The sequence below is a fragment of the Haliotis cracherodii genome, unplaced genomic scaffold, assembly GCF_022045235.1.
Source record: "Haliotis cracherodii isolate W230 unplaced genomic scaffold, xgHalCrac1.p SCAF_6, whole genome shotgun sequence".
Taxonomy (NCBI): domain Eukaryota; kingdom Metazoa; phylum Mollusca; class Gastropoda; order Lepetellida; family Haliotidae; genus Haliotis; species Haliotis cracherodii.
The window spans coordinates 12,328,695-12,354,568 of NW_027266319.1; the positions used below are offsets into that span (position 1 = coordinate 12,328,695).

General features: G+C 38.6%; 1 protein-coding gene across 1 annotated transcript; it reads right to left on the reverse strand.

Moving 5' to 3' along the window:
- Nucleotides 1–851: 851 nt before the first annotated feature.
- On the reverse strand, nucleotides 852–25,777 carry LOC139445854 (lysine-specific demethylase 9-like). The gene is made up of 5 exons (XM_071227083.1): nucleotides 25,147–25,777; nucleotides 10,941–12,243; nucleotides 7,306–7,473; nucleotides 6,010–6,115; nucleotides 852–4,071 (listed from the first exon to the last, which is right to left on the reverse strand). The coding sequence occupies exons 1-5, from the start codon at nucleotides 25,775–25,777 to the stop codon at nucleotides 3,676–3,678; spliced, it is 2,604 nt and encodes an 867-aa protein (XP_071083184.1). The 3' UTR covers nucleotides 852–3,675.
- Between the last annotated feature and the right edge of the window lie 97 nt (nucleotides 25,778–25,874).

Below are 25,874 nucleotides of genomic sequence, written 5' to 3' on the forward strand. Positions count from 1 at the left end.
GAAACGGGCTTCACACATTGTACCATATCAGGAATCGAACCAAGGTCTTCTGCCCAGTGGGCCCAGAAGCATGGATCTTTCAACAAACTCCCCAAAAAGGCCAGTGTTGATTCTTTTTCGTTGATCACATCCGAGAATGGTATTCGAAACTAAAACACAACACTAGCATATCTTGTTTCAGCAGCACATACACTACTCAAAAGTTAAGGAACACCAGATCTTTTCACATGGCATGACAGATAAACTTCAGTAATATGAAAATATTGTGTTCCATAATTTCTTTTGAGTAGTTGATTTTAAACTTATGAACAAAATATTTGGAATAAAACTTGGAATTCTTGTTATTTTCAGAATATATTCTCCATCTATGTCATGTGTACACCAAACCTTTTCCTTTGCCGCTGCTTCAAACATGAGTTATAACATGCATAGTGGAGTTGGATGAGGTAGTGACAATTGTTTGCTTGGTATGATTGATCCAGTTAACTAACATGTGAACCACATTTACACAGCAAATGGCTTCAAAACATTAAAAGGTATATTAAGAACTGACGTTATTATATTACTTTGAAGAGCTGAGAACTGTTTAATTTCCAGGGCCCTGGTCGATAAAGCGATTTTAGCGCTAAGGTAATCGTAACTCTCATACATAGGCTTATGAATTGCGTAGCTCTAAGGTAATTGTAACTCCCATACATAGGCTTATGAATAGCGTAGCTCTAAGGTAATTGTAACTCCCATACATAGGCTTATGAATAGCGTAGCTCTAAGGTAATTGTAACTCCCATACATAGGATTATGAATAGCGTAGTTCTAAGGTAATTGTAACTCCCATACATAGGCTTATGAATAGTGTAGCTCTAAGGTAATTGTAACTCCCATACATAGGCTTATGAATAGCGTAGCTCTAAGGTAATTGTAACTCCCATACATAGGCTTATGAATAGCGTAGCTCTAAGGTAATTGTAACTCCCATACATAGGCTTATGAATAGCGTAGCTCTAAGGTAATTGTAACTTCCATACATAGGCTTATGAATAGCGTAGCTCTGAGGTAATTGTAACTCCCATACATAGGCTTATGAACAGTGTAGCTCTAAGGTAATTGTAACTCCCATACATAAGCTTATGAATAGCGTAGCTCTGAGGTAATTGTAACTCCCATACATAGGCTTATGAACAGTGTAGCTCTAAGGTAATTGTAACTCCCATACATAGGCTTATGAATGGCGTAGCGCTAAGGTCGCTTTGTGGAACGAGGCCCTGGTCGCTTGTCATTTGGATGGTCAACTAGTTTGGCTGACCAAAACAATTAGGTCACTTTTATCAAACACATTTGACTTTATGCAAATGTTTCGCCTCAATGTCAATCAAAAAGGAATGGTCCATAAAAGAAGAAAATCCATCAAATTAAACCATTACTGTCGTTATTTTAGCCCTGATATATTATCAACTACAAACATGTATTTAAAAATGTTGAATCTGTTTTACCGCTATTGTACAAAAACATTACTTGATCAGAGTGCATGATACATATATCAAGGTAGGTCATTTCAGGTTTTATTGCTTTTAACATGGCATGAAGTCTACATTACAACTCTACTCTACAACTTCAAACAGGGTGATAAAATATAAAATTCAACACGTTTTCACAACATGAATAATGTTTAAAACTAGACGGCACCTGAGGTTGTAAACACATATTCACTTCAGTGTACACTAAAGTCTGTGAACTGCTCAGGGGGGACATTTCATACTAAGTACAACTTATTCACAAAACCTGTGAAAGAAAAGTTTCCACTTTTTCATCCAATAGAAAACAAGACAGGTAACTTAAAGAAGATTTTGGATGGTTTTGTAGCAGAAAATGTATCTTTTTCCTTCTCAATATCTGCTCTAATGAATTTAAAACATCCCTAATTGTGTTGACTTTACACAACTCTGATAGACGATTGTGATTTGTGCATTTTATGATGTTGAGAGCAAAATGTCTTGTAAAAGTCTCCCAAAACAAAACTGAGCAGTTTGTACAGAAAAGGTTTCAATTTTTCACAAGAGCATACATGACAAAATGACACCTATTTGGCAAGGTGCTATGCATAAAATCATATATTAATTTTTTTACATCTAATTGACCTTATGCAAAACAACCATACCACTAACATATTTCAGTGACTACGAAAATCCTAAAAGTCAACTTCTTAACTTTCTGCTATTCAGTCATTGTGAAAGAAAAAACAAAATTGACCATGTTGTTATCGAGATTCGCTCTACTGGCAAAGGGGAGACAATATAAGCAAGGGTTACTTCCCTTAGATCACTATTCTATGAATTATTTCCCTTGAATAGGTCCAGGTAGGTGTCAATTCATTAAATCTCTCTTTGAAAACAAACACAAACATACAATAATATTTGTACAACAATAACTTAGCATGTGAAATGAATAACTTAATGCGTTTGACCTGTTATAATGGTGAAAACCATGAATTGTGGATGAGTTATTGATGATTGAAGCTTTGTTTATAATAGGCTGATTCAAGGAAATATATAATTACATATGCATGTGTTCACGGGCATAACATTAGTTCATTGTTTCCATACAAAAATTAATTGTGAAATTATTTCTATGGGTGAAAGATGACTCTGGATAATCATCTATTTCATCTGTTTCATAATGATGTGAATTCATGAAGCTAGTATTCCGTCAAACAACAGTATCTGCTTAATGTCAGAGGAAATGCCACACAGACACGGTCAAAATGTAAACCACTTGGTGAAAGCCACAAGCAAGCATATGGTGTTGACACCAAGGATTGAGATGGAGATGAATTTCAGAGTCAAATCCATCATCGGCATTTCCAGACAGCAAAGGGACACAACTCTGCATAGCGTATTCCTAAACCCACTAGAGCCCACTTGCACAAACTGATCTGCAATGATTATTGTAAGTCAAAGTATTGGAGTTGCGATCAGCGTAGCTTTAAGATCACGTTGTGCAAGTGGATCCTGGGCGATGGAGATGAATTTTAGAGTCAAATCCATCATCATCACATCCAGAAAGCAAAGGGACACAACTCTACATAGTGTATCCCTAAACCCACCAGGGCCCAGTAGCACAAAGTGATCTCAGCGCAATGATTATTGTAAGTCAAAATATTGGAGTTACGATCAGAGTAGCTCTAAGATCACATTGTGCAAGTGCATCCTGGGCTTCCCAAATGCTTGTCTGTCTACATCGTAAGGTTGACAAATAGTGAACAAAAACAACAGAAGCGTTTGGACGGATCTATTCGACGAAGATCATGTGATAGTGTTGAAACAATGTGTGACCCAGACACAGGTACGAGACATTATTCATCAAGGGCATGTTCGGGTAAATCAAGATACGACACAGCGGGATAAAACTGGCATGTACAAAGCCACCACCATAGATTCAGTATTCACCATGACACTTGTGTTTCAGCTGGAAGTCACAGGAAAACACTGTATCAACAAACCTCTGTTTGGTAGCACTTTTCTCAATGATGCACTTCACAAAAATAATGCCAAATCTACAAGAAACATGGGCAAAATATCTGTAATATCATCCTGTCCATTCTAAAACGTGTGAACATGTACAAAATAACCACTGTATGAGTTTGTCCTTACAATGTGATGATGGACACTGCAATCTTGATCATGAGGTCTCGGGGCTCAGGGTCTCCACCTTGACTGGGGTCACCGGGGTCACTGGGGGCGTGACCTCTGAGGGCGGTAGAACCTTCTCTGGCTCGGGGACATGACTGACTATTCCTGATTTCAACTCGGACTCACTAAAGGATCTTTCTTCAGTGACACTGCTCTCTGACAACACATTTTCCTCAGAGTCTGTTGCAGAGTTTTGCGAATCAGGATGGTACTGTTTTAGTCGGACATGCCAAGCGATGCTGGTGACTGAAGACACTGTCTTGAACTGGTGGATGACATTGCGCGGGATGAAGTAGATGTCGTCGTCACAAAGCTGAATGCGAGCGTAGCGGATACCTTCCCTGTGGAGCTGATTCAACTTGGCGTCTTCAACCCAGGTGACACACTGGTGATTAGAAACAAGATGGCGACAATTACTCAATGGATGATATTTTCTGTTGCATTCTTGGTAAGTCAGCTTTTTAAAGCCATGTTTCCTTCAACACCAACATGAGTAGTCCATTCTTTCACCTTCAGTGCTAACTACCTATCAGTGCTATTACCCCCAGCCTCCCGTTTGCCTGGCATCCTTTACTTATCCATATTACCATATTCGACGTAATAAGCGCCCAGGGCGCTCTCAAAATTAGAAATAGGGGGCTCTTATTAGAATAATATTTTGGTGAAAAAAAGAATTGAAAGATAAATTTCGTGGTTTATGCTGACAGCCTGAAATGTTTATGTACAACAGATATATTTTTCTAGAATTGAATTGCCCATAATTAAGGGTGCATATGACACACGAGTGCATATTGTACGCGAATAAATAAGTCTTGTGAACATTGATCAATCGGAAGGGGTGCTAATTGGGATTTTTCACTAGCCAATATATTAGCAAATGTTGCCGTGAGCGCTTATTAGAGCAGGGCGCTTATTACGTCGAATACGGTACTTATCTATTAATTTAAGCACTGGTTTCCATACCATCAGCGCTAACTGAGTGAGTGAGTGAGTGAGTTGGGTTTAACGCCGCTTTTAACAGTATTCCAGTTATATCGCGGCGTGTCAGCTTAATGTGTGAGAAAAGCCTGAAGTGATGCAGGTCTCAGACGTTCGGTGAAACCCACAAGCACAGGTATGGTGCTGACAAGCCTAGAAACATAATCGTGGCGTCAGCGCTAATTACTATGAAGTGTTGGCTTCCATTGTCCATTGCTGATCACCTATCAGCGCCAATCATATGTTGGCATCCCTTGTTAGTTTCTACCCTTTGTTATTTTCCGCCTATTGTTATCTTATTAATTGTGTTGTTACATGTACATATATTATGCTCTCTGCCTCATGGAGTTCATTCACCTGATGAAGGTGAGGTGAAATTTGGTTTAACTTATAAAGCGACGTGCATGCACGCCTGTGTGTGGATGCTTGTACTAGTCTGAGCTGATGCTGATTATAGTGCTAGCTCACTGAGATACCATGCCGCAGTTTAACATGAATACCTCACTCAGACACAGTATACTGAATCCGAGCCCACCAGTCCTTGTTTTAGCCCCTTAATGTTGAGCACCAGACAGGGTAACAACAAGTACCATCTTTTGAGGTCTTAGTGTGTGACGCGACCAAGGATCGAACCCCGGACCTTCCACTCCCCGGGCAGACGCTCTACCTCGAGACCACAGAGGCAGTCACCTGATGAAGGAGTAAGCATATACTCCGAAACATTGTGTTCAGCAAAATAAAGAAGTTGACATCCATATATTCTCTTCCTTTAGCATGAATAGAGTTTGTAACTAAGAACTAAGTCAAGGGGCCTTTTCTTAAGCCAAATTTAAGGGGTAACACATCCCATTCCCAACTTTTGAATTTCAATACGTTCGCAAAAGGCCCCAGGACCCCCATTAAACCCTTGCAATGACTACTACTGTGAATTAGGCTACTGTTATTGGGCCACTTTTTCAGATTATGAACTAAATGGTTTGGGATCCATCTTGGGTTGAAATGTCGCAGTGAGTGGGTGTGTGAGCTTTGAACTATGCCACTTTATAGTAAATATTCCAGCCATATCACAGCACAGGAGGCCAAGAATGGGCTTCACATATGGTTCTAATGTGGGGCATCAAACCCAGGTTTTAAGCATGGCGATCAAATGTTTTAACCATAAGTCTATCCAATGTTCAAAATAACCACAATTAGACTCAACATGTTAAACTGCATAAAATATGAGAGATGTACCTCTCTTGATCCAAGAAATATAACCCATGAAATTGATTGTTCTGGATTCTGTGCAATTTATACACATTTTCCAATGACATATGGACTGCCAATGCACTGTGTGTGAACTCACCTGCGACACAGGGGGCTCATGCAAATCTAGGTGCAACTTGGTCGTCAAATCAAAGAAGTCTTTTGCATCAAAACAGATTACATCTTTGACAATCCTTGACTGATCTCTAAAAAAAAAGGCATCATATTTAGCAGGTTTAGTATTTAGATTCAACCAACCAGAGCATAAAAAAGAAAATGAAAACACATACTAAAAGTTTAGGCTTTAACAAATTGATTGCTAGATTTGACCTCCAGCCACATTGCATCACATTATTATCGAGAACCTATAGACGTTAGGTTTTTAATTTTGAAAATTTCAGAGATTTATCTTTGAATATTTCTAAAACACCTAGTATAAGATAAATGCAAACTACTTATATTATATATAAGATTGAAGTTTTGGCTCCAGTCAGTCAATCCATGTACAGAAAGAATGTTGCCATAACCGAACTCACTGGACTAGAATGATTACTAGAACCAATATTCAAAATTGCTAATACATGATTACCATGATTACACAACCAGCATCATGAAAAGAAACAATACTGACACCAATTACATGTCTACAATAAGTGAGTGAGTGAGGTTTTATGCTGCTTTTAGCAATATTCCCACAATATCACAGCAGGGGACACCAGAAATGGGCTTCACACATTATACCCATGTCGGGAATCAAACCCGGGTCTTCGGCGTAACGAGCGAATGCTTGAACCACTAGGCTCTACAAAAAGGATAATGTTTGTAATATGCAAAAATTCATAGAAGCATAACACTCTATTCACCTGTCGTCAAATGTAATGAGCATAAACAGTCAGGTTATCATGATGAGCCAATGTATCGTTGAGTATACATTCAGCAGTAGTGTCATGACACCTCTAACTTATCACCAAGTGTCTCTTGGACTTTGATTGGATGGCTATTTTTAGAAGAAAAGAAAACATTGTATTGGTGGCAAAAGGGCCATTATCACAACAAGATTGACATCTACACAATACACTGATCCACTGATTAAAAGAGGATGGATTTGTGTATGGTTGGTTGGTTTGTTGTTTTACTCATCAATATTCCATCTATATGACGGTGGTCTGTTAAATAATCGAGTCTGGACCAGACGATCCAGTGATTGACATCATGAGCATCGATCCACACAATTGGGATCAATGACATGCTTCAACCATGTCAGCAAGTCTGACCACCCGATCCCGTTGGTCGCCTCTTACGACAGGCATAGTTGCCTTTTTGTATGAGGACATGTATATGACTAATCCAGTTTTGATCTTTCTTTTCTGACAGAAATATGCGAGTCCTAGCTTACTTTTCTCCACAGTTGACAGCCTTGAGGACACCAACTGCTGCTGTGGTCAGGCGGTCAAACCCCTGCCCGATATGGTCAGCGTGACAACGGGTACGGTCTTCCACCAGGACTTCTCTTGGCTCGGTGGCTCGGGGCAGGTAATGTAGATTCTTCAGCTCATTCAAACCTCTGTGTAAAAAACAAACCAAAATCAGCTTCCATGTCTTCAGCATGTTCAGTGTTTCATGATTTCATAAGTCCAACAGAAAAATCAACTCATCCTGCAAAACATTTTATGTGCCAACCTACTGAACAATTTTCAAATTGACAATTAACCCTCCTTCACCTTCGTAATTGTAATAATTTGTGCCGAAAGTATTTCTTTTGGACAATACTAACATACTTAAGGCTAGACAGAACCCACTCAAATCTCCCCCCATCTGAGTTTGTTCATTCGTTTGTTGTTTAACGCCGCACACAGCAATATGAAAGCTATATGATGGCGGTTTGTTAAAAATCAAGTCTGGACCAGACAATCCAATGATTGACATCATGAGCATCAACCTACGCAATTGGGATACAATGACATGCATCAACAAAGTCCAAGAGCCTGACAACCCGATCCTCTTAGTCGCCTCTTTCGACAAGCATAGTCGTGAAACGTTTGCAAACAAGGCCTGGCTAATACTTGGCCAGCAGGAATCGCATGTTTTTAGGGGTGCCATAGGGCACTCAAAAAAGTGTTTTGGCATGCTCTTTGGAAATGTAGTATGCTAACGGCAGAAAACTATTGATCCATCGACGATCTCGGTGAATGTCAAGTCGCAGTAAGCATTAGTGAGTGAGTGAGTGAGTATGGTTTTACGCCACTTTTAGCAATATTCCAGCAATATCACGGCGGGGGACACCAGAAATGGGCTTCACACATTGTACCCATGTCATGAATCGAACCCAGGTCTTCGGCGTGACGAGCGAACGCTTTAACCACAAGGCTACCCGACCGCTCCAGTAAGCATTAGTGGCAAGATCATAAGTAGTTGTACATTGGGTTTGCCCCCTTCATTTTCTTGAGATGGGTAACACCCTTTCCAGTTTGTGAATCCTAAGGTTTATTTTCGGGAAGTGATCCTGTTACTATGGTCATCAATGTGTTTGTATAGTTACTTGCGCAAAATTACGCTGGTCACTGGCTTCATGTAATAAGGAATGTTACCATGGTTACTTGGCATTTATGTAAGAAATAAGATTTCTGAGTGTTGGCACTCCCTTACAACACATGTACAGGGAATCTGAATCCTGAAAAATGAATACACTTTCATTTAAACAAAATATTGAAATGCTGGTTTGCACTTGCCACTGTCTTGTTTATGGTTAATAATTTGTTTATCCTGTCAAAATAAGGATTGTCTTGTCAGGGTAAGAAAGTGTCGATGACATGGTTAGAATTGTAACACACTGTTAAAATAATTTTTGTTTGCCTGAAACCATTTTACCAGAAAAAATGAGGTGATGAAGTTGAAAATCACAGTGTTAGATATCATATTTTTATACAAAAATATTTCTTATATGAAGCCAGGGACACATGAATTTCAGCACAATTAACCTGGAGAAACACATGCAAATTTATATATGAACATGCTTAATGTACAGAATTATTCACAGAATCATTCACAAAATTTATAAAACTTTTAAAATTACAATGGCATATTATCAACCTCATGTCGAAATGACATTCAACATGTTCAAGATTGATCAAAAGTGTTCTTCATGTTGGTTGGTTGGTTTGTTTGTTGTTTAACGCTGCGCTCAGCAATATTCCCGCTATATGACGGCGGTCTGTAAGTAATCCAGTCTGGACCAGACAATCCAGTGATTAATTACATAAGCATCGATCGAAGCAACTGGGATACGATGATATGCATCAACCAAGTCAATGAGCCTGACCACCCCATCCCGTTAGTCGCCTCTTACGAAAAGCAGAGTCGCCTTTTTCATCAAGCACGGGTTGTTCTTCATGTGGACACACTTCAATACCAAAGATGGGCCTGGGTGGACCAGTCTATCTGGTCCATGGGAAACTGTTTACAAAAAGTCTAACTAGAAATAAGGAAACCGTTGTCCACAGTGCTAGCAGAGAGATATGTCAAAAAACTAATAATGAGGAAGTTTACACACATGACAATTCACCAGGAAAACATTAGACATAAACATGATAAATCCATAGATCAAAAAAAGAATTCAAGTAAATTTTCAGTAGGTCATCACCAGGTCAGATCATGTCACACTGATATGAACATGTTTCTTATATTTACAACCCCCATTTTGTGTTTACTACGAGGGGTGGCTGGAAAGTTCTGAGCCTAACTACGAAGGGTGTATTGTACACCCTTAGCAGTTTCCATGTATCAAATAGAATACTTCACATGCTTACAGGCTGCATTTGAATCAAGGTAGAACTTTTCTGCAGGCATGAAACGGTCTAGGTAAACTCTGTTGATGAAATTGGGCACAATTGGCTTCCATGCTACAGTCATCCATGCGGACATGGAGTCAACTTTATAGGACGATACTCCTTCCTTTGCCACTGTTATGAAGTTGGCAGGCAGAAGATTTCACGAAGAGACGATACAGTCTTGAATATGATTCAACATCAGGAAGACCTCCAACTGACACCACTAAGGAAAATGTTTCAAAAATATGTGATATACTTATGGATGATTGACGACTCATAACACGTCACATAGCCAATAATGTAGGCATCCCTCGTGACAGAGTTTAGACCATTATGAGCAATGAACCGGGCATGACGTAGGTCATTTCAGCATACTGGGCTCGAAGGCTCCAAGGCTGCATGGCTCCATGGCTCCAAGGGTTCTGATTCCTGATCAGGTTCATCATCTCTCGTGAGAATTTAGGCAGATTTGAAGCTGACCCAGCTGATTTCAAATTCATTGAGAGATTTGTAACCATGGATGAGTCTTGAGAGTTGCGTTCACCACTATCAGCCAGGGACAAAACAACAGTCCAAGCAGTTGAAACATCTCATGTCTCCTCCAGAGCAGAAGGCAAAGTCGGTTTCCTCAGCTGGCAAGGTGATTGCTTCAGTTTCAGAGATTACAAAGGAAACAGACCATTAATGGCCAATATTTTGCAAATCTGCTAGGCAACTGTGTGAGAACACTGAGGCTAAATGTGGAAAACTCACTAAACATGCTAAAGGTGTGTGGTTCTACCAGGTCAATGCACCTGTGCAAAAAAAGTCTGTTGTCGCCATGGCTGCAATGCCTAACTGACTTTGAATTCATTGAACATCGTGATGATTGATGGTGGATAACAGACACCCACAACTGCTTCTAATACGCTGAAGGTAAAGTTAATATTATTGTGCGTCCCTCGAGATGCAGTATATTCTTTTTCTGTGGCCAATCACAACATTTGAGCGTACTGGACGCATATCTGTCTGTCGCATAAACCATGATTTACCATGTTTACAGATGTTAGCCACTTTGGTGAAACCAGCACGCTACGGTATGGCGCTGACAATCCTAGAAACATAATCAGGGCCTTACAATTTGGCCACATGTGCCCCTCCCCCCCCATTTCACATGGGAGACAGATCACAAACAACAACAGTCTATTAACAAATGTGAACTCACCTTTTTCTTTTAAAAGGAGATTTTGGCATGTCAGCTGTTGGTACCAGTTGTTCACCAGGACGGGCCCATAATATAGGACCATCATTGCTTTCAGTCCGGGAATTCAGTTTGATAGCTGCCAGTTTCCCCCAAGGCATCACAACATTAAGGAAAGGATTTTCTTCCAATAAATCGAGGAACTCTGGGAAATAATCTCCAACTTCTTCGTGAACTGTTCCAACGAGACTGATCTGCAAGAGTGGACCTGACCTGTATGTTCCATTTTGATATGTTTTTATAACCTGTTCTCTGTACTTAGCTATTGTCATAGTTTCAATGTCTGACTTTCCCAGAACACCAGCTTTAACGGTGAGATTGGGATACAAGTCACCAAAATAGTCAATAAAGTCGGGCAAGTTTTCAGCCGCCCGATGGACAATACCCATCACGAAATTGGCAGAACCATTCGTTTCTCCATACACAAGGTCAAAATACTCGGACACAAACTCTTCCATTTCTTCCTTGCTGAGTTCTGACAGTTCATCTTGGTACGTGTGCACGACATGCGCCCCTCCGTTGGCATACTTTTCAACATGGATGTACTTGCTATATTTTGACTGAATGAGACCAGGTACCTGAGTCTGGGTTTTGTTCATATGGACTTTAGCATCAAAGCTTGCAGTAGGAGCTACATAGTTCAAGGAAGGAGGTAAAGTGGTAACTGGAGGAGGTGCAACTGCTTCATAAGTCTGAGTTCCTTGTGAGATCTTGATTCTTTGCTTTTGGTGACCGACAAGATGTTCTTTAGGAGCATGATGTCTGTCTCCATTAGTGACCCGATGAACTGAACCACTTGGATGGCCAAGTGACACCTGAACTGACTTGGTATCGGTTCGCCGTCTCAGGTTAACCTGGACACCACAATTGCTAACAATTCGTTTCTTTGTTGGCGTTCTCGGCTGATTGTTGGTAGGTTTGGATTGGCCAACAGTTCGATTCAAAGAAGCTGTGTGTTCGACCTTGGCAATCACTTCTGTTTTAACGGCGTCAACTTTTAAAGAACGTTTGTTGATGGTGTCAGCACCATAGTGATCATTTGACACGGATCCATTTACATTTTTTTGTTTATCGTTGTGACGGTCCAGGTCTTTGTAAGCTGACTTGTGTGAGTGTGAGTGGTGATGGTGGTGCCGACTATGGTGGTGGGATGTGTCGGAATGGTGACTAGAATCCTTCTTATCTTGACCGTGTGAATAATGGCCCCTGTGCCTGTCCTTGTGTGGGGATCTACTTTCATGGCTGTCTGTCTTTGTTTTGCCATCACCTAAAAACACAAAGTTAAAGACTTTTGAAAACATTTACCACTTGATCTAAAAAAAGAATTATAGTAAGGCATTAATCTGTACAGTGCAAGTCTCATTGGTATAAACAACTTTGCAGAATTGAATAGATTGTAATATCGTTAATGCAAATATCATATTCAAATCATTGAAAGTGAGTGAGTGAGTGAGTGAGTGAGTGAGTATGGTTTTACGCCACTTTTAGCAACATTCAAGCAGTATCAAGGCGGGGTAACCAGAAATGGGCTTCACATATTGTACCCATGTCGGGAATTGAACCCGGATCTTCGGCATGACAAGTGAACGCTTTAACCACTAGGCTACCCGACCGCCCCCAAAACATTGAAAGCATCACGTAAATAAGGTTAACTAGCAATCTAGTCCTGTCTATTTATTTCAAAGGCTGAAACTAAAATACAGCGGAGGCTCCATATATGGTCAAGTTGGAGTTGATTTCCTCCAAAATTACATGCTTGATCGCACAACTAGTCTGCCCCCGACAATAGGGACAAAGATAAGCAGGATGATCCCCATCTTGAAAGCATGTGCCACAAAAGGTTGCAAAAAACAGATTGGTTAAGTTTGTTTTGAAATAGCACTGAAAAGATGAATCAACACTTCAAAGACTCGGTGAGTCCATGTCACCTGTGTTACACTACACTATACACATAGCTGAGTGTTTTATGATACCTGGACTGAGACAACACTCACCAGCTCACGGTTCTGGTTAATTAGCTCTAATTGGGCACAAAGATCAAATAATGTTTAACTTTAAAATCATTAAATCAAGGGTACATGAACTAGGGCTACAACAAATACACTATGACGTGAATATGATATACGAATATAGGGTAACAAATATGAATAATTATTTCCTAAAGTAATAACAAATTTAGTCAGCAGTTGCTGTATTAGTAATTATATGAATTATTTGACACGGTTTGACCATGTTAATTATTATCATTATGTTGGTTGGTTGGTTGTTTTGTTGTTTAACGCAGGACTCAACAATATTCCAGCTATATGACGGCGGTCTGTAAATAATCGAGTCTGGACCAGACAATCCAGTGTTTGAGCTCTTTATGTTTTGTTCTGGTTCTATTGATATTTTATCTTATTTTGTTTGGCTTTGTAATAGTAAATGTTCACTTCCTACCGCGAGTTAGCGCAGGTACAAAGATATCTCATTTTTGCTGATTTGTGGAGCGTCATTAAAAAACAGTTTGACCCAACAGCACTGAACAGTGATTCCATACCTCCCAGTGGGGCAACACGTGTTCAGACTGTCAGATTGAAGAGACAAGGTTAGTTTGTTTCGTTGATTTTACCAAGGATTGAAGTCAAATTGTGTAATTAACAGTTGATTAAGTTCAGTTTTTTACTGGTTCTTCCAGTACTCCGTGCTCACGGTAATCAGCTGGTGATGTCTTTTCGTTGGGAGAAAAAAAGTATAATAAGGTGCCTTAGCAAAGACACTTTGCATATCTCGCTTTGATAAATAACAGACAGATTCAAGTAAAAAATACTCCTTTTTTGTGTGTAAATATTCGAACCTAGTGACCATGAAGAACGGATTCAATTGAATGATATGATATGGTTCGATTTACCAAATATGTGAGTGAATCGTGCCAGCCCTACTTGACACTCCCCCATAAGCTATACCGGTATCTTGACATGAACACCATACTGGTATTAAATATTCAACACAGGTCTCCCCACAACTAATGAAATGATCGCGAATCTTTTCTACCCAATTCGTGGTATTACCCAATCAGCTTGCAGGCCTAGCAGACTGTACTTATTAATCAATACCTCCTCGTTAGCACTTTTAACACTCGTTGTTACCAATACAAAATACAAAATACAAAAAACACTTACTTTTAACTGAGCACAACAGCACTAAATTTACATTTTCACTCTGTCTTACTCGGCCATCGCATTGTACATCATACCGGCTACATAATAATGTATTCAACCCCGTGAAGATCCGGGATAGACCCATGCTTGCTGTAGAAAGTGACTATGCTTGTTGTAAGAGGTGACTAACAGGTTGGGTGGTCAGGGTTGCTGACTTGGTTTTAAATGCATGTTCATATTCCAATTGCGTGGACTGTCTGGTCCAGACTCGATTTTTTACAGACCGCCGTCATATAGCTAGAATATTGCTGAGTGTGGCGTTAAACAACAAAGAAAACAAACAAAAACTATTGTTTTCAAGATACTTGCACTTAAAAGAATAAACAATGCTCCACACTTTCGAACCATTTTCAGTAGGGTTGGGACAACCAAAGCATCACTTTCTTTATCATGTTTATGATATATCAAATTAGCTCAGATAGTAATTTGTACTACATGTATGAACCAAGTCAGCGAGCCTGACCACCCGATCCCGTTAGTCGCCTTTTACGACAAGCATAGTCGCCTTTTACGGCAAGCATGGGTTGCTGAAGACCTATACTGACCCAGAATCTTCACAGGGCAACGAGGCATAAAAGCTATTATACAATACATAATATGTTTTCAATATATTACCTATCCCTAGACTGCTTCAGGATTAGAATTCTTATACTGACAGATTTCCTTCGTTTACCTAGCTCTTTTTGTTTCCGCTTAGACATGTTAGAAGGTCGGTTCGCCCTGTTGACTGTGATACAATGTCCCGAGCAGCCAGACTCTGTCACCTTTCTTACAGCATGTTAATTGATGGGATCATCTCAAACCTCACCTCAGTGTCAAATGACAAAGACTGCCCATCTAACCCTCAAGACATGTCACTTATCCACACAATGATCATGTGGGTAACTTCTCAGTCTGCCTACATCTCAATCTGCCAACACTGTAGGCAGATCGAGTATAAATTAGTAATTAGTGTAGGCAGACTGAGAGTAGTGAAATGCTATCTTACCTGGTGAAAAATGGAATGGTCCACAATGTAACAGCGAGAGAAAAGGAAGATGTTGTTTCATATATGAAATTGTCTACAATTTCACAGTTTAGAATCAGATATTTCTTTACATACATGTGGTATCAACAGAAGATTTGTTTGTTTTGGTTATTGTGCCTACACTTTAATTTACAGTGTAGGCAGATGGAGGCAGACTGAGAGTGAACCATCATGTGCTACCCGTCCCTTTGATGTTGGATGTCGGGTGATGAATTATAAAACAAACAACAACAAGCATGTGCAGTTTGCAGTTTGTAATTGAAATTCACTGTCTTGATCTGGACCCAGTTTTGGTCCAAAAGAAACATTTTAAGTAGCATGTATTTAATCCCACATACTGTTGTAAAGCCAGTATATTTTAATATTATATTTAAGAAACGTGCAAGGTGTAGTTTATATATTGGACTTTAAAACTTTTCTCGCACCAAAGAAATATCTCAAGGCTATTGTTGCCTTCAAATTTCGAAAAATATTACATAAATTCAGAGCAGGGCTACTATCTTTAAAATAAATAAAGGTAGGTGGCAAAGAATCTATATGCATCACTGAGAATATGTCTATCATGTAAAATGAATTTCACTTCATGTTAATGTTCAGCTTATGGTGAAATTGGCATGAAATATTATTACCTACATATTATTTTTTTACCTACCTACCCTATTTTCAAATTAAATAATAAGTGCAATTGGAACCACAACATTATTATCAGTAGAAGAAACTAACATGTTTAGTTCACTAGTCCTTATAATGATAACATATAGCATACCCTTAAAAATGGCAAATTTCTACTAGTCCTTATGATACCTTAACTATTGAACAGTTTGGCTAGGACTCCAGGACTAGTGCTGATTATTGGGCGTTTGGGACTTTCACCACTGCAACTAGGCACTTCTGCATGATCTGCAAAGCCCAAATCGACATCCCTAGCAATCTATGTTTGTCATAAGAGGCAACAGAATGGATCCGGTGGTCAGGCTCAGGGACTTGGTTGACTGCAAGTCAACATATCCGAATTGCATGGATTGATGCTCAGGACGTCAATCACTGGATTGCCTGGACCAGATTCAGCTATTCAAAAAATGCTGTAAAAATGGCTGGAAGATAGCTGAGGGTGGGGTTACAGAACCAACAAACAAAAAACACCCATGAACTTGAGTGGGGGTAGAGCCATTGATGGCAATTGTAATGTAATTGTAATGCATTACTACATGCAGAATCAGAAGCAGACCTATCAAACAATTTCCTCTCCCACCACAAACATGAACAAATTCAACTTTACTACATCAGGTGACAGCTAACAATAACAGACCGTTTGAATCTTTAATACCTAATGTTGTCTCTAGCAATACAACTTAACCAACCCTATGCCACCAACTTCCTTAAGACAAGCAGAGCTACCGATAGGCAGCGTATTTGCGTAAAATACTCCCCAAAAGTATTCAAAACCCAATGGTACTTTCAATTAACTTGCGTACAGAAACGCATGCATCAAATGAAAAACTTAAATGTATAAAACAAGCACGCGTAAATACCCAATGAAGCTTTTTCAGCATGTGTAGTACACACATTTACGGGCTAATTTACTTTTTGAGTCAAGCCTATATTTCATGTATATTTAGACCAGTTATATATATCTAAAACATTATTTCATCTTTTTTTTAAATCTTACAACATGTACAATGTTCACTAATTTGGGGAAAAAAACCATAAGAGGGATGATTAGATGAGTGAAAAATTTGGGTTACTCAATAAAAAATGTAACAACCCAATAAAAATAGAAACCCTAGAGGTGCACAAAAAGTTATCTGGAGCTCTTGGCAAGTCAAAGGCACTTGACGTTTAATTACATCACTGGACAAGAAAGTTGTCTTCTAGCTTCTCTAATCACAAAGTTACGAACACTTGTGGTAAAATTATATCACTAACAGTTTGGAAAGAAAATAAGCCCAGTGCAGTACAACATTGAAACAACATGCCATATGCCTCTATCTACCTACATAACACAGTAAAAAGCACTCCCAGTATAATCACTTCAGTTGTAGTTAAGGGAAAACATACGCCCAGTGCAGTACAACTTTAAAACGACATGCCATATGCCTCTTGTTACCCTAATAACAAAGTAAAAAGCACTCCCAGTAAAATCTTTTCAGGTTTGGTAGGGGGAAAACATACGCCCAGTGCAGTACAACTTAAAAACAACATGCCACATGCCTCTTGTTACCCTAATAACACAGTAAAAAGCACTCCCAGTATAATCACTTCAGTTTTAGTTGGGGGAAAACATATGCCTAATCATGCTAATGCAAAACAGCCTTGATCCAGAAGCGCTGTGCCTTCAGCTGCCTTAATCATGTTAATGTGGAAGTCCTTCATGCACTTCCACTTGGGGAAAACACACGTCATTAGCAATGTGGCTTTAAACGTTTGTCAAAACAGAAGTTCTGCTGAGCCATTAAACATTAATAGGACAGCTCACTTCCAGTTGAATGATTTCACTTCTGGGAAAACACATGTTTCATGTAAGATAGCTTGCCTCCAGTTTCCTTAATAAAATGTTATATGCACACAGTTTCAGTTTAATTACCTTGGTCCTCTTCAAATTTGATTTTTTTTTTCTTGTAAACATGGGTAGGTTGCCTCTAACAAACATCATGGAAACACAGGGGGTTAGTAACCTTCCTCAAAACTTTACCAATTAAGCTAAGGACAATCGTACCATATTTCATGCTATAACAGCACACACTTTTTGCACGCTGACCATGACATTGAATGTCTATGGCAGGTAGGTCAAGACTATTGTAAATGACTATTCAGCATACACCCAAATATAATGTCCCTTGGTGGAATCAACATATGTTCAAGAAAACAGTGTTATCACTATCTCCTGCCACTATCTCTCATTTGCTCCTTTCATAAGAGGACCTTGATTTCCTGAACAGGATGCACAAAATCTAAAGCATGGAGAAAGGGAAGGTAACTATGGAACAGAAAAAAACACTACAACATCAAGTTTAACTTCTTTGATAGGCATTTAGAAGTTGATCATCAAGGTTTGAACTCAGTCTTGATCAGTATCTTTTAGATAAGCACACAAAGTTCGATTCATGTAACTTCAGTAGTTTCTGAGAAAACTTGTCCTCCTTGCAGATACCATGAAATAAATAATATCAAGGGCAGTAGCAGTGTAAAAAATAATTCATGGCAATCATTTTTTAACTCAGACTTGAAATGTATCTCTTAGATGAGCAAGCAAATTTTCATTCATGTTCATGTATCTTTCTGAGAAAACCTTTCACACAGTATGCACTGAGTAGAAACTCAAGTGCCTAAATGCTATAAAGAATGAATTTATGACACAAAGTTTCAAACACATTTCAGATCATGAGCAGTAACATCAGTGTCTAAAATTTCTCTAACTGTGTAAGGATAAGATTGATGGATGAACAACTTCTTTATTACAATTAAGAGCGACGATTCGGTGTAGGTTCTAACACCGTTATCAAGCCAGTGATATACAGAGTATGGTTGACAAGTATATATACAGGTAGGAGGCAGTGTTTATACAGTAGAGTAGATATCAGATATAGTTATACTGGAGTGGAGAAGCCTGTTATGTATACACAAGGGTAGTAACGACAATTATCGTTGCCTCCTACCTGTATATATACTTGTAAACCATACACAGCATGATACTTTGTATGTCACTGGCTTGATAACGGTGTTAGAACCTTCACCATGTTCACCGAAACGTCGCTCTTAATTGTAATAAAGATGTTGTCCATCCATCAATCTTATCCTTATTGAGTATTCCAACTTCTAAATGCCTATCAAAGAAGTTCTCTAACTGTGGTAGGTTTTTTAAAAAAATCTATATCCCCATTCCCCACTTTATGCTGATGCTAATACACATATATCAAGATCGTCATCACTTGTGATTGAATGAGTGATTTGAGTCAGTGAGAGCACAGAAGACAGAGACAAAGATGATGTTGGGGGTAGAAAAGGTTACTTCTGTAAACCTCAGCAAATTATGACAGTGGTTACCCACCACACCCTGAGGGTGTTAGCTGTCTTAATGTGTCGGTCGGAAATTTGCAATAAACACATTCTTCATAAAGAGGAAGAGGATTTCTTTTGGCAGTGTAAGGGTAAATTTTCACTTCCTACAGTGGTTATTTAGTGTAGGTACAAAGACATCTATGAACTACAATTATCTTAAGTGTGTGGAAGCAGATGTCTATTGTAGGGACCTTGATCAACTGTGGATTCACATACTTTCATCCAGTTGTCCTCCATCACATCTGCATGCAGCGAGCTACATTTAGCGCTTGAACATGGGTTCTCTTTCTTTCATTCACCCAGAATCAAGTGGGGAGAGAGTGTAGAGAAGAGAGGTGTAAAGTTAGGCTGTGTACTGGAAATGGACCATTGAATGTTGAGTCTTTGGCCAAGTAAACATAACCTTCAGCACAGACACTGAGTGACTTGCTGTGGAAATTTGTTTTTTTTAACAAGTAGTAAAACACCACATCAATGTACAGAGCTTAGTATTAGTAGTTCCTGCTAGATAACCTCATATGCGTATTTACTGTATCACAATACCAAGTTTCTCGTATTGATAACACTGATCATTATATTATAGAGATCCTTTACACAAAACAGCAGGGGTTTATAACAGCCTAGTTCTGATTATTTAAAACTTTTAGTTTCATAGACATTTGAACTACGTTTCTTCTCTACCGCTGAATCTCTAACCATGCTAACAACAAAATAAACTTGTGTAGGTTTAAGTAAGCGCCCCTTTGTCATTTTTCTAAGCACCTAGGGCACTTATTACGGCTCTTATAAACAAATATGATTTATAAGGTGTGCCCTGTTGACACCAGAAACGCTTAGTTAAACATGTTAAACCTTACAATTGCGATTTTGATTATAGGACCATGATGAAACAATTACTAGCCTCAAAAGTGAAAAAACTTTGAACACTGCATAACATCACAGTGCGATCACACCAACTTTGTGAAAGCTTACAAATGTAAATGTGTGTATATATAATATAGATATATGCAAATAAACATAAATAGTACTGATATGAGCCTACACCTGGAATGTATTGAATTTGATCGATAATTAACACTGTCCATACATTCACAAGATATCAACAGAGAACATAAAACGTCTATCATGTACATGCAGCAACTCTCTTGGTTAATTTTTACCTAAGGAGCCATCTGGCTCCTGCATGAAATGGTTTTCGTAGGAGCCAACGCAACTGTTTAACAAGTGCAAAAGTGAGCGTGGCTCACTAATACCCCCGACCTGCTAGTGTGTCAGTAGTTACAAATTAAATAGCTAGGATAAGGTTAACTTACGTTTCAGATGAATCCACTGAATAGTTTAAGAGAAATCGTGTGGACAAAGTTTTCGGACCGACATTAGGGTTTGAAAAATTCATTAAAAAAATGGAAAATTAATAAAAACATTTTTTTTCTTTTGACTGCACCCTTTCATATGACACAGATTATATGTACTACGTTTGAGATGAATCCACTGAGTAGTTTAAGAGAAATCGCGTGGACAAAGTTTTCAGATGGACGTTAGGGTTAGAAAAATTCATAAAAAAATGGAAAATTAATAAAAACAATTTTTTTCTTTTGACTGCACCCTTTCATATGACACAGATTATATGTACTACGTTTGAGATGAATCCACTGAATAGTTTAAGAGAAATCGCGCTGACATTACATATTTGGAACTTTCGGTGTCTGGTCCAGTTTACTTGCTTAGTCACACTAGTGCTTGAACATGGGTTCTCGCAGCAGAGATGGGCCAGGTCCACTGACTATACATTACTGTGGTTGCCTGCTTCTCTTCCCTTCTTATCTTGAAATAAATTACACGTTTTAAAAGCATTTTCTGAATCTTTTGAAATGTCTTGACAAACATGACAAATATCTCTGAAAATGAAAAGCAAGTGTTTCATACTTAGATAATGTACAGCCAGATTTTCCTCTTTCAAATTTGAACTATCAACAACGAAGTCTGTCTTGTCGGAACATGCAGGCTGTGCACAACAACATGAAATCATAGTATCAGACTCGAAATTGTATTTTAGTATCGCATACTGTGTTCATCATGTTAGCCATTCCTTTTTTCCTTTCCTTTTTTCCTTTCCACAATGACAGATTTTGATTTAACTTGGATTTTTTGCTGCCATTGACGATTTCTCCCTGTCTTCATTTGTGCCCATCGGCTGATCGGCTTGTTTCAAAGTTACTGTCACTACTATTTTCAACCCACTTGGTAGTACTATCATTTTTTGGCTGGGCAAAGATGGAAAAGCACTTTGGAATTAAGTTGTCAAGTATGGCAGAACGATCTACGCATGTCAGAAGTTTGTAAACTTGAAATCCATGATGCACTGCACACAGCATAATAATTTCACATAACTGAATCCTCGCACTGCTACAAGCAGCTATCAGATGTACATTGACAGATGAAAGTGCAGTTATACACGTTTCTCGTGAAACTGCGGAGCAAATGTCAATCGGGTTAACTAATAGTGAAAAAACATTACAGTTGGAAGCATTTCATAGGGTCGGTCCCCTAATCAGAACCACAAATCTATCAGATGATGATTTGATATGTTCTCTCCCGCTCTCATCCTTTTCATTTCTTGGAAGTTTTTGACGAAATGTAGAAAACACTGTGAGAATAACATCCAGCTACACATCAGTTAATTCTACAGTAAAGATAACAATAATTAGAGAACCATATCGGCGACCAAAATAAGGATGCCAATGTTGAAATTCAGTCGCTAATGAAAGGGCTGAATGCAGCAACTGTTCATCGGACATTGGTAAATATAAACATTAAGGCACATACGGACTAATATTATACTGTCAATTACCAATTGACCAAGCAGTGAAATAACTTTTCTTAAAAGGATATAATCCAAAACCGGGTGACTGACACTGTACTCTGAGAACATGGAGAAGTGCGCATTTTGTCTCAATCAATGTGCTAACCACACTCAAATCACTGCACATGTAATTGCAAGGTGAAGGGAGATAACTGATAATGTTGTATACGCATAAATAAGGCAACTACAGTAAATATATCATAAATAAATAACTATAAAACATTTTTTTTTCCAATTAAATAAATTTTAAAAAGTGCAAATAGGTGTTTCACAATCCACATTCACCATGTTCATACCATTCAGTGTTCCTGTTGGGTTTTGAAACTGCCAGTCCTACTGGACTGGCAACTCTAAAAATTACCAGTCCCCACTAATTTTTGTAATTCCCAACTTTCAACAAATAAATGCAATGAAGTCATCTCTGAAGTACCTAGTTTGACTTAGTTAGATCTACACGTCATTCACACAAAGTTCAGTCACAATTTTCCGCAGTCATATTTCAAGACTAAGTCACTACAAATATCCATTTAACCTCAAAGCAAAGCGAAATGTTATTTCCTTGCACAAAAAATAGACAACAGGAAACCCTGATGGTAACAGACAAGCTGACTTTGTTCGAAAAATATACATATCCGAATATCACCAATGTTTTGTTCAACAACAAAGATGTATAAGGTACTTTATTTGCCGGACTGGGGACTGGCAGTCACATGAATTACCGGTTCAAGCTTAATTTTACCAGTAAAAAACTGGTAAATGGGAACACTGACCATTTCATAACATTTTACCTCTCATTTAATAAATATATCTCCATCACTGGGTTAGTTTAACACAACCTTTAACCAGGTTCACCAGTGAAGAATTCATCATTAACGTCATTTCATTGGCTTAGTGTGATTTAAAAGTATTACATATTTATCATGTTATGTGTTTGCAATATCAATATTTAAGACAGATCAGGCTTTTATTATCATGATTATGTGCTTGTCGCTCTGACTGAAACTACTTAAACTACTGGTATTATCAAAACTAGGAAAGAAATGAACTTTCAATACATTATTCTGACAATAGACAGGAATGATAAATCTCCATATCATGTCATATTCAGGGCTTGATTTAAGGAACTTGATTTAACTTGCACCAGGTGCATGTTCATATGAAAAGCTATTTGCAGTAACCAGAGGTGAGGTGAAATGGGGTTTAACGTTCCAAGATTATTGCACTTATATAGTGACGTGCATGTACGTGTGTGTATTTGTTTGGCTGCTTGTACTAGTCCGGACTGACGCCGATTTATAGTGCTAGCTCACTGAGATACCATGCCACAGTTTAACATTAATACCCCACTCAGACACAGGATACTGACTCCGAGCCAACCAGTTCTTGTTTAAGCCCCTTAATGCCGAGCGCCAGACAGGGTAACAACAAGTACCATCTTTGAACGTCTTTTAGTGTGACGCGGCCGGGGATCAAACCCCGGACCTTCTGCTCTGAGGCGGACACACTACCACTAGACCACGGTGGCGGTCTGCAGTAACCATGGTAACCAAACATAACCAGGCTGCATCCTGTACCCATGAATTTATCAAACTTGAAACACACATGCATAAACTGGACTAAATAAGTAAAATCTTAGAGCTCTGATGACTGTTTCATGAGTCATGAATTACACACAAGAAAGCATTCAGTGATATGGTAGATAAAGCCTAGCTGTATTGTGTGATTGTTGTTGTGTGAAATTGAATTTTTTCTTACATGCTGATGATGCACTCGCTGCACGTAGACAAAAATATTTGGTTGCATTTTTTAGTAATAGGTTGCACTGGTGTATATTTGATATAGCTAAATCAAGCTGTGACATTATATTTGATTTACTCTCTTTTAGTTTTTAGTGTTACGGAAAGGAAATATATTCCTAAAGAGTTGTGTGCTAGAAAATGGGTAAAAATGGACAAGATTAATCTCATTGCCGTATTTAAACATAACATATAGTAACATTGTAGTAGCCAAGGTGGGCGAGGCAAGGAAAACTTAATGTTTTCTCCTTTATTTCTTCTACAAAACATCTTTTCATTTTGAACTATTTCAGTGTACTTAAAATAGGGTGCTGGCTAAAACGGCACCTCAGCAAAACATCACCAATTTCTTTGGCGAAAACGTCACCGCATTTGGTGAAAATTGCTACTATGTGTCTGACGAAAACAGCACCTCTATTTTTGACAACAATAAGAATGATCATGTAGTAGTAATTATGGTCTATTAACATGTTATTGGATGTATTTACATGTTATTGAATGTATTTGATGTATTTACATGTTATTGGATGTATTTGATGTATTCACATGGTATTTCCTGTTATTTGTGTTTGTATGAGACAATGTGAGTTTATTTTCATTTCATACTTCAAAGCATGTTATGTTTTCACCATAAGTTGAGTTGTGTACAGGCTAAGTTGGAATATTGTTGGGGTAGAGGCTAATTTCTAATGTAAGCTTGTTTCAACATTTCACAATTATTGGCGTTTGCAAATTACCATTTAAGTTAAATTTCATTTATTTTGCCAAGGTTAAAAAAAAAATAATGTGCCGTTTTCGCCAGACACTAGTAGCCTTCACTTGAGCCGAGGTGCGTTTTCGCTAATCTGGGACGTTTTGCTGAGGTGCAGTTTTAGCTATAACTCCTTAAAATATACATGGTCCGGGAATTGGGGCAAAATATATTTTCCATCTTTCAATATGCACTTTACCAATGTCTGTGTACTTGTGAACAGTGGTGTAGGCAGGTGTAAAATCAGCATTTGTCTCAAGAATAATTGTATAAGGATGTGTAGTCATGTAATAAATTCATGTTGGCCACCATTTCTCACTCGCTGCTACTCATTTAAACCTCTTTACTTGTCATAAACTGTCGTGAATCACAAGTGAATAATTATGCCCAATATTATAAACATCAGCTTAGAACATTCTATACATTTGTATACATTGTATACATAACATCGGATAAAAATTAAAATTGTCTTACCTCTACAGCCATCCACCTCAGAATTATTCTGAACATTCATTTTTACTCCAGTATCCTGTGCAGCAGAATTAGGAAACTTTACAGTGCCAAACGATATTGGAGATCTTGTCTTCGGTGATGATGTGTTGCTTTTAGATCTTGGGGATGTTGCAGTTGTCCCCGGGACCAACTCAGTTTCGTTCCCAACCGCGAAACGTTGATCTTTACCTGCTTCATAATCATCAACATAACCTGAGCTTGATAGGCGTCGATAATCGTGCTGAATGCGCCTTCTCTTTCCCGATTCTGGACTGACACATGAATCAGATACTCCTTGGGGTGCCGAAGGCATTGACAGTTTTAGTCTCTTTGTTTCGGGAGAGGAATTTACCTCTGAATTATCCAATTCTTCTTTTGCAGTGTTCGTCTGAACAGGTGGGCATTGCAAACCTGGCAAATTCCTAAATCCATGAATGGCATGATGATCTCTCTTTAAATCCGAGAGAGCGTGGTGCATGTCAACGCCAGCATTGTATTTGGTATCCCCTCCTACGACATTTTCTGCAGATAATTTTGCTTCCTTTTGTAATATTTCGAAAATATTGTCCTTACTGTCATCAGGCCGTGTTTCTGACGATTCTTCCTCCGCCATTTTGTTTCTTCTTTCGACCTCGAGTTTCAGGCAGCCGTAAATTTCTGTGAGAAGCATTTCCATTTGCTGACATTTTCATTACGTCATGAAAATTGCG

Bases quoted from the DNA above. Each gene is read 5' to 3' on its own strand.
- LOC139445854 (XM_071227083.1), bottom strand. From the start codon at position 25,777: ATGGCGGAGGAAGAATCGTCAGAAACACGGCCTGATGACAGTAAGGAC. The intron at 7,474-10,940 runs GTGAGTTCACAT...TTTTTTACACAG, and splicing joins TCTCCTTTTAAAAGAAAAAG to AGGTTTGAATGAGCTGAAGA. The intron at 6,116-7,305 runs GTAAGCTAGGAC...CTTTTTTTTTAG, and splicing joins GCTGTCAACTGTGGAGAAAA to AGATCAGTCAAGGATTGTCA.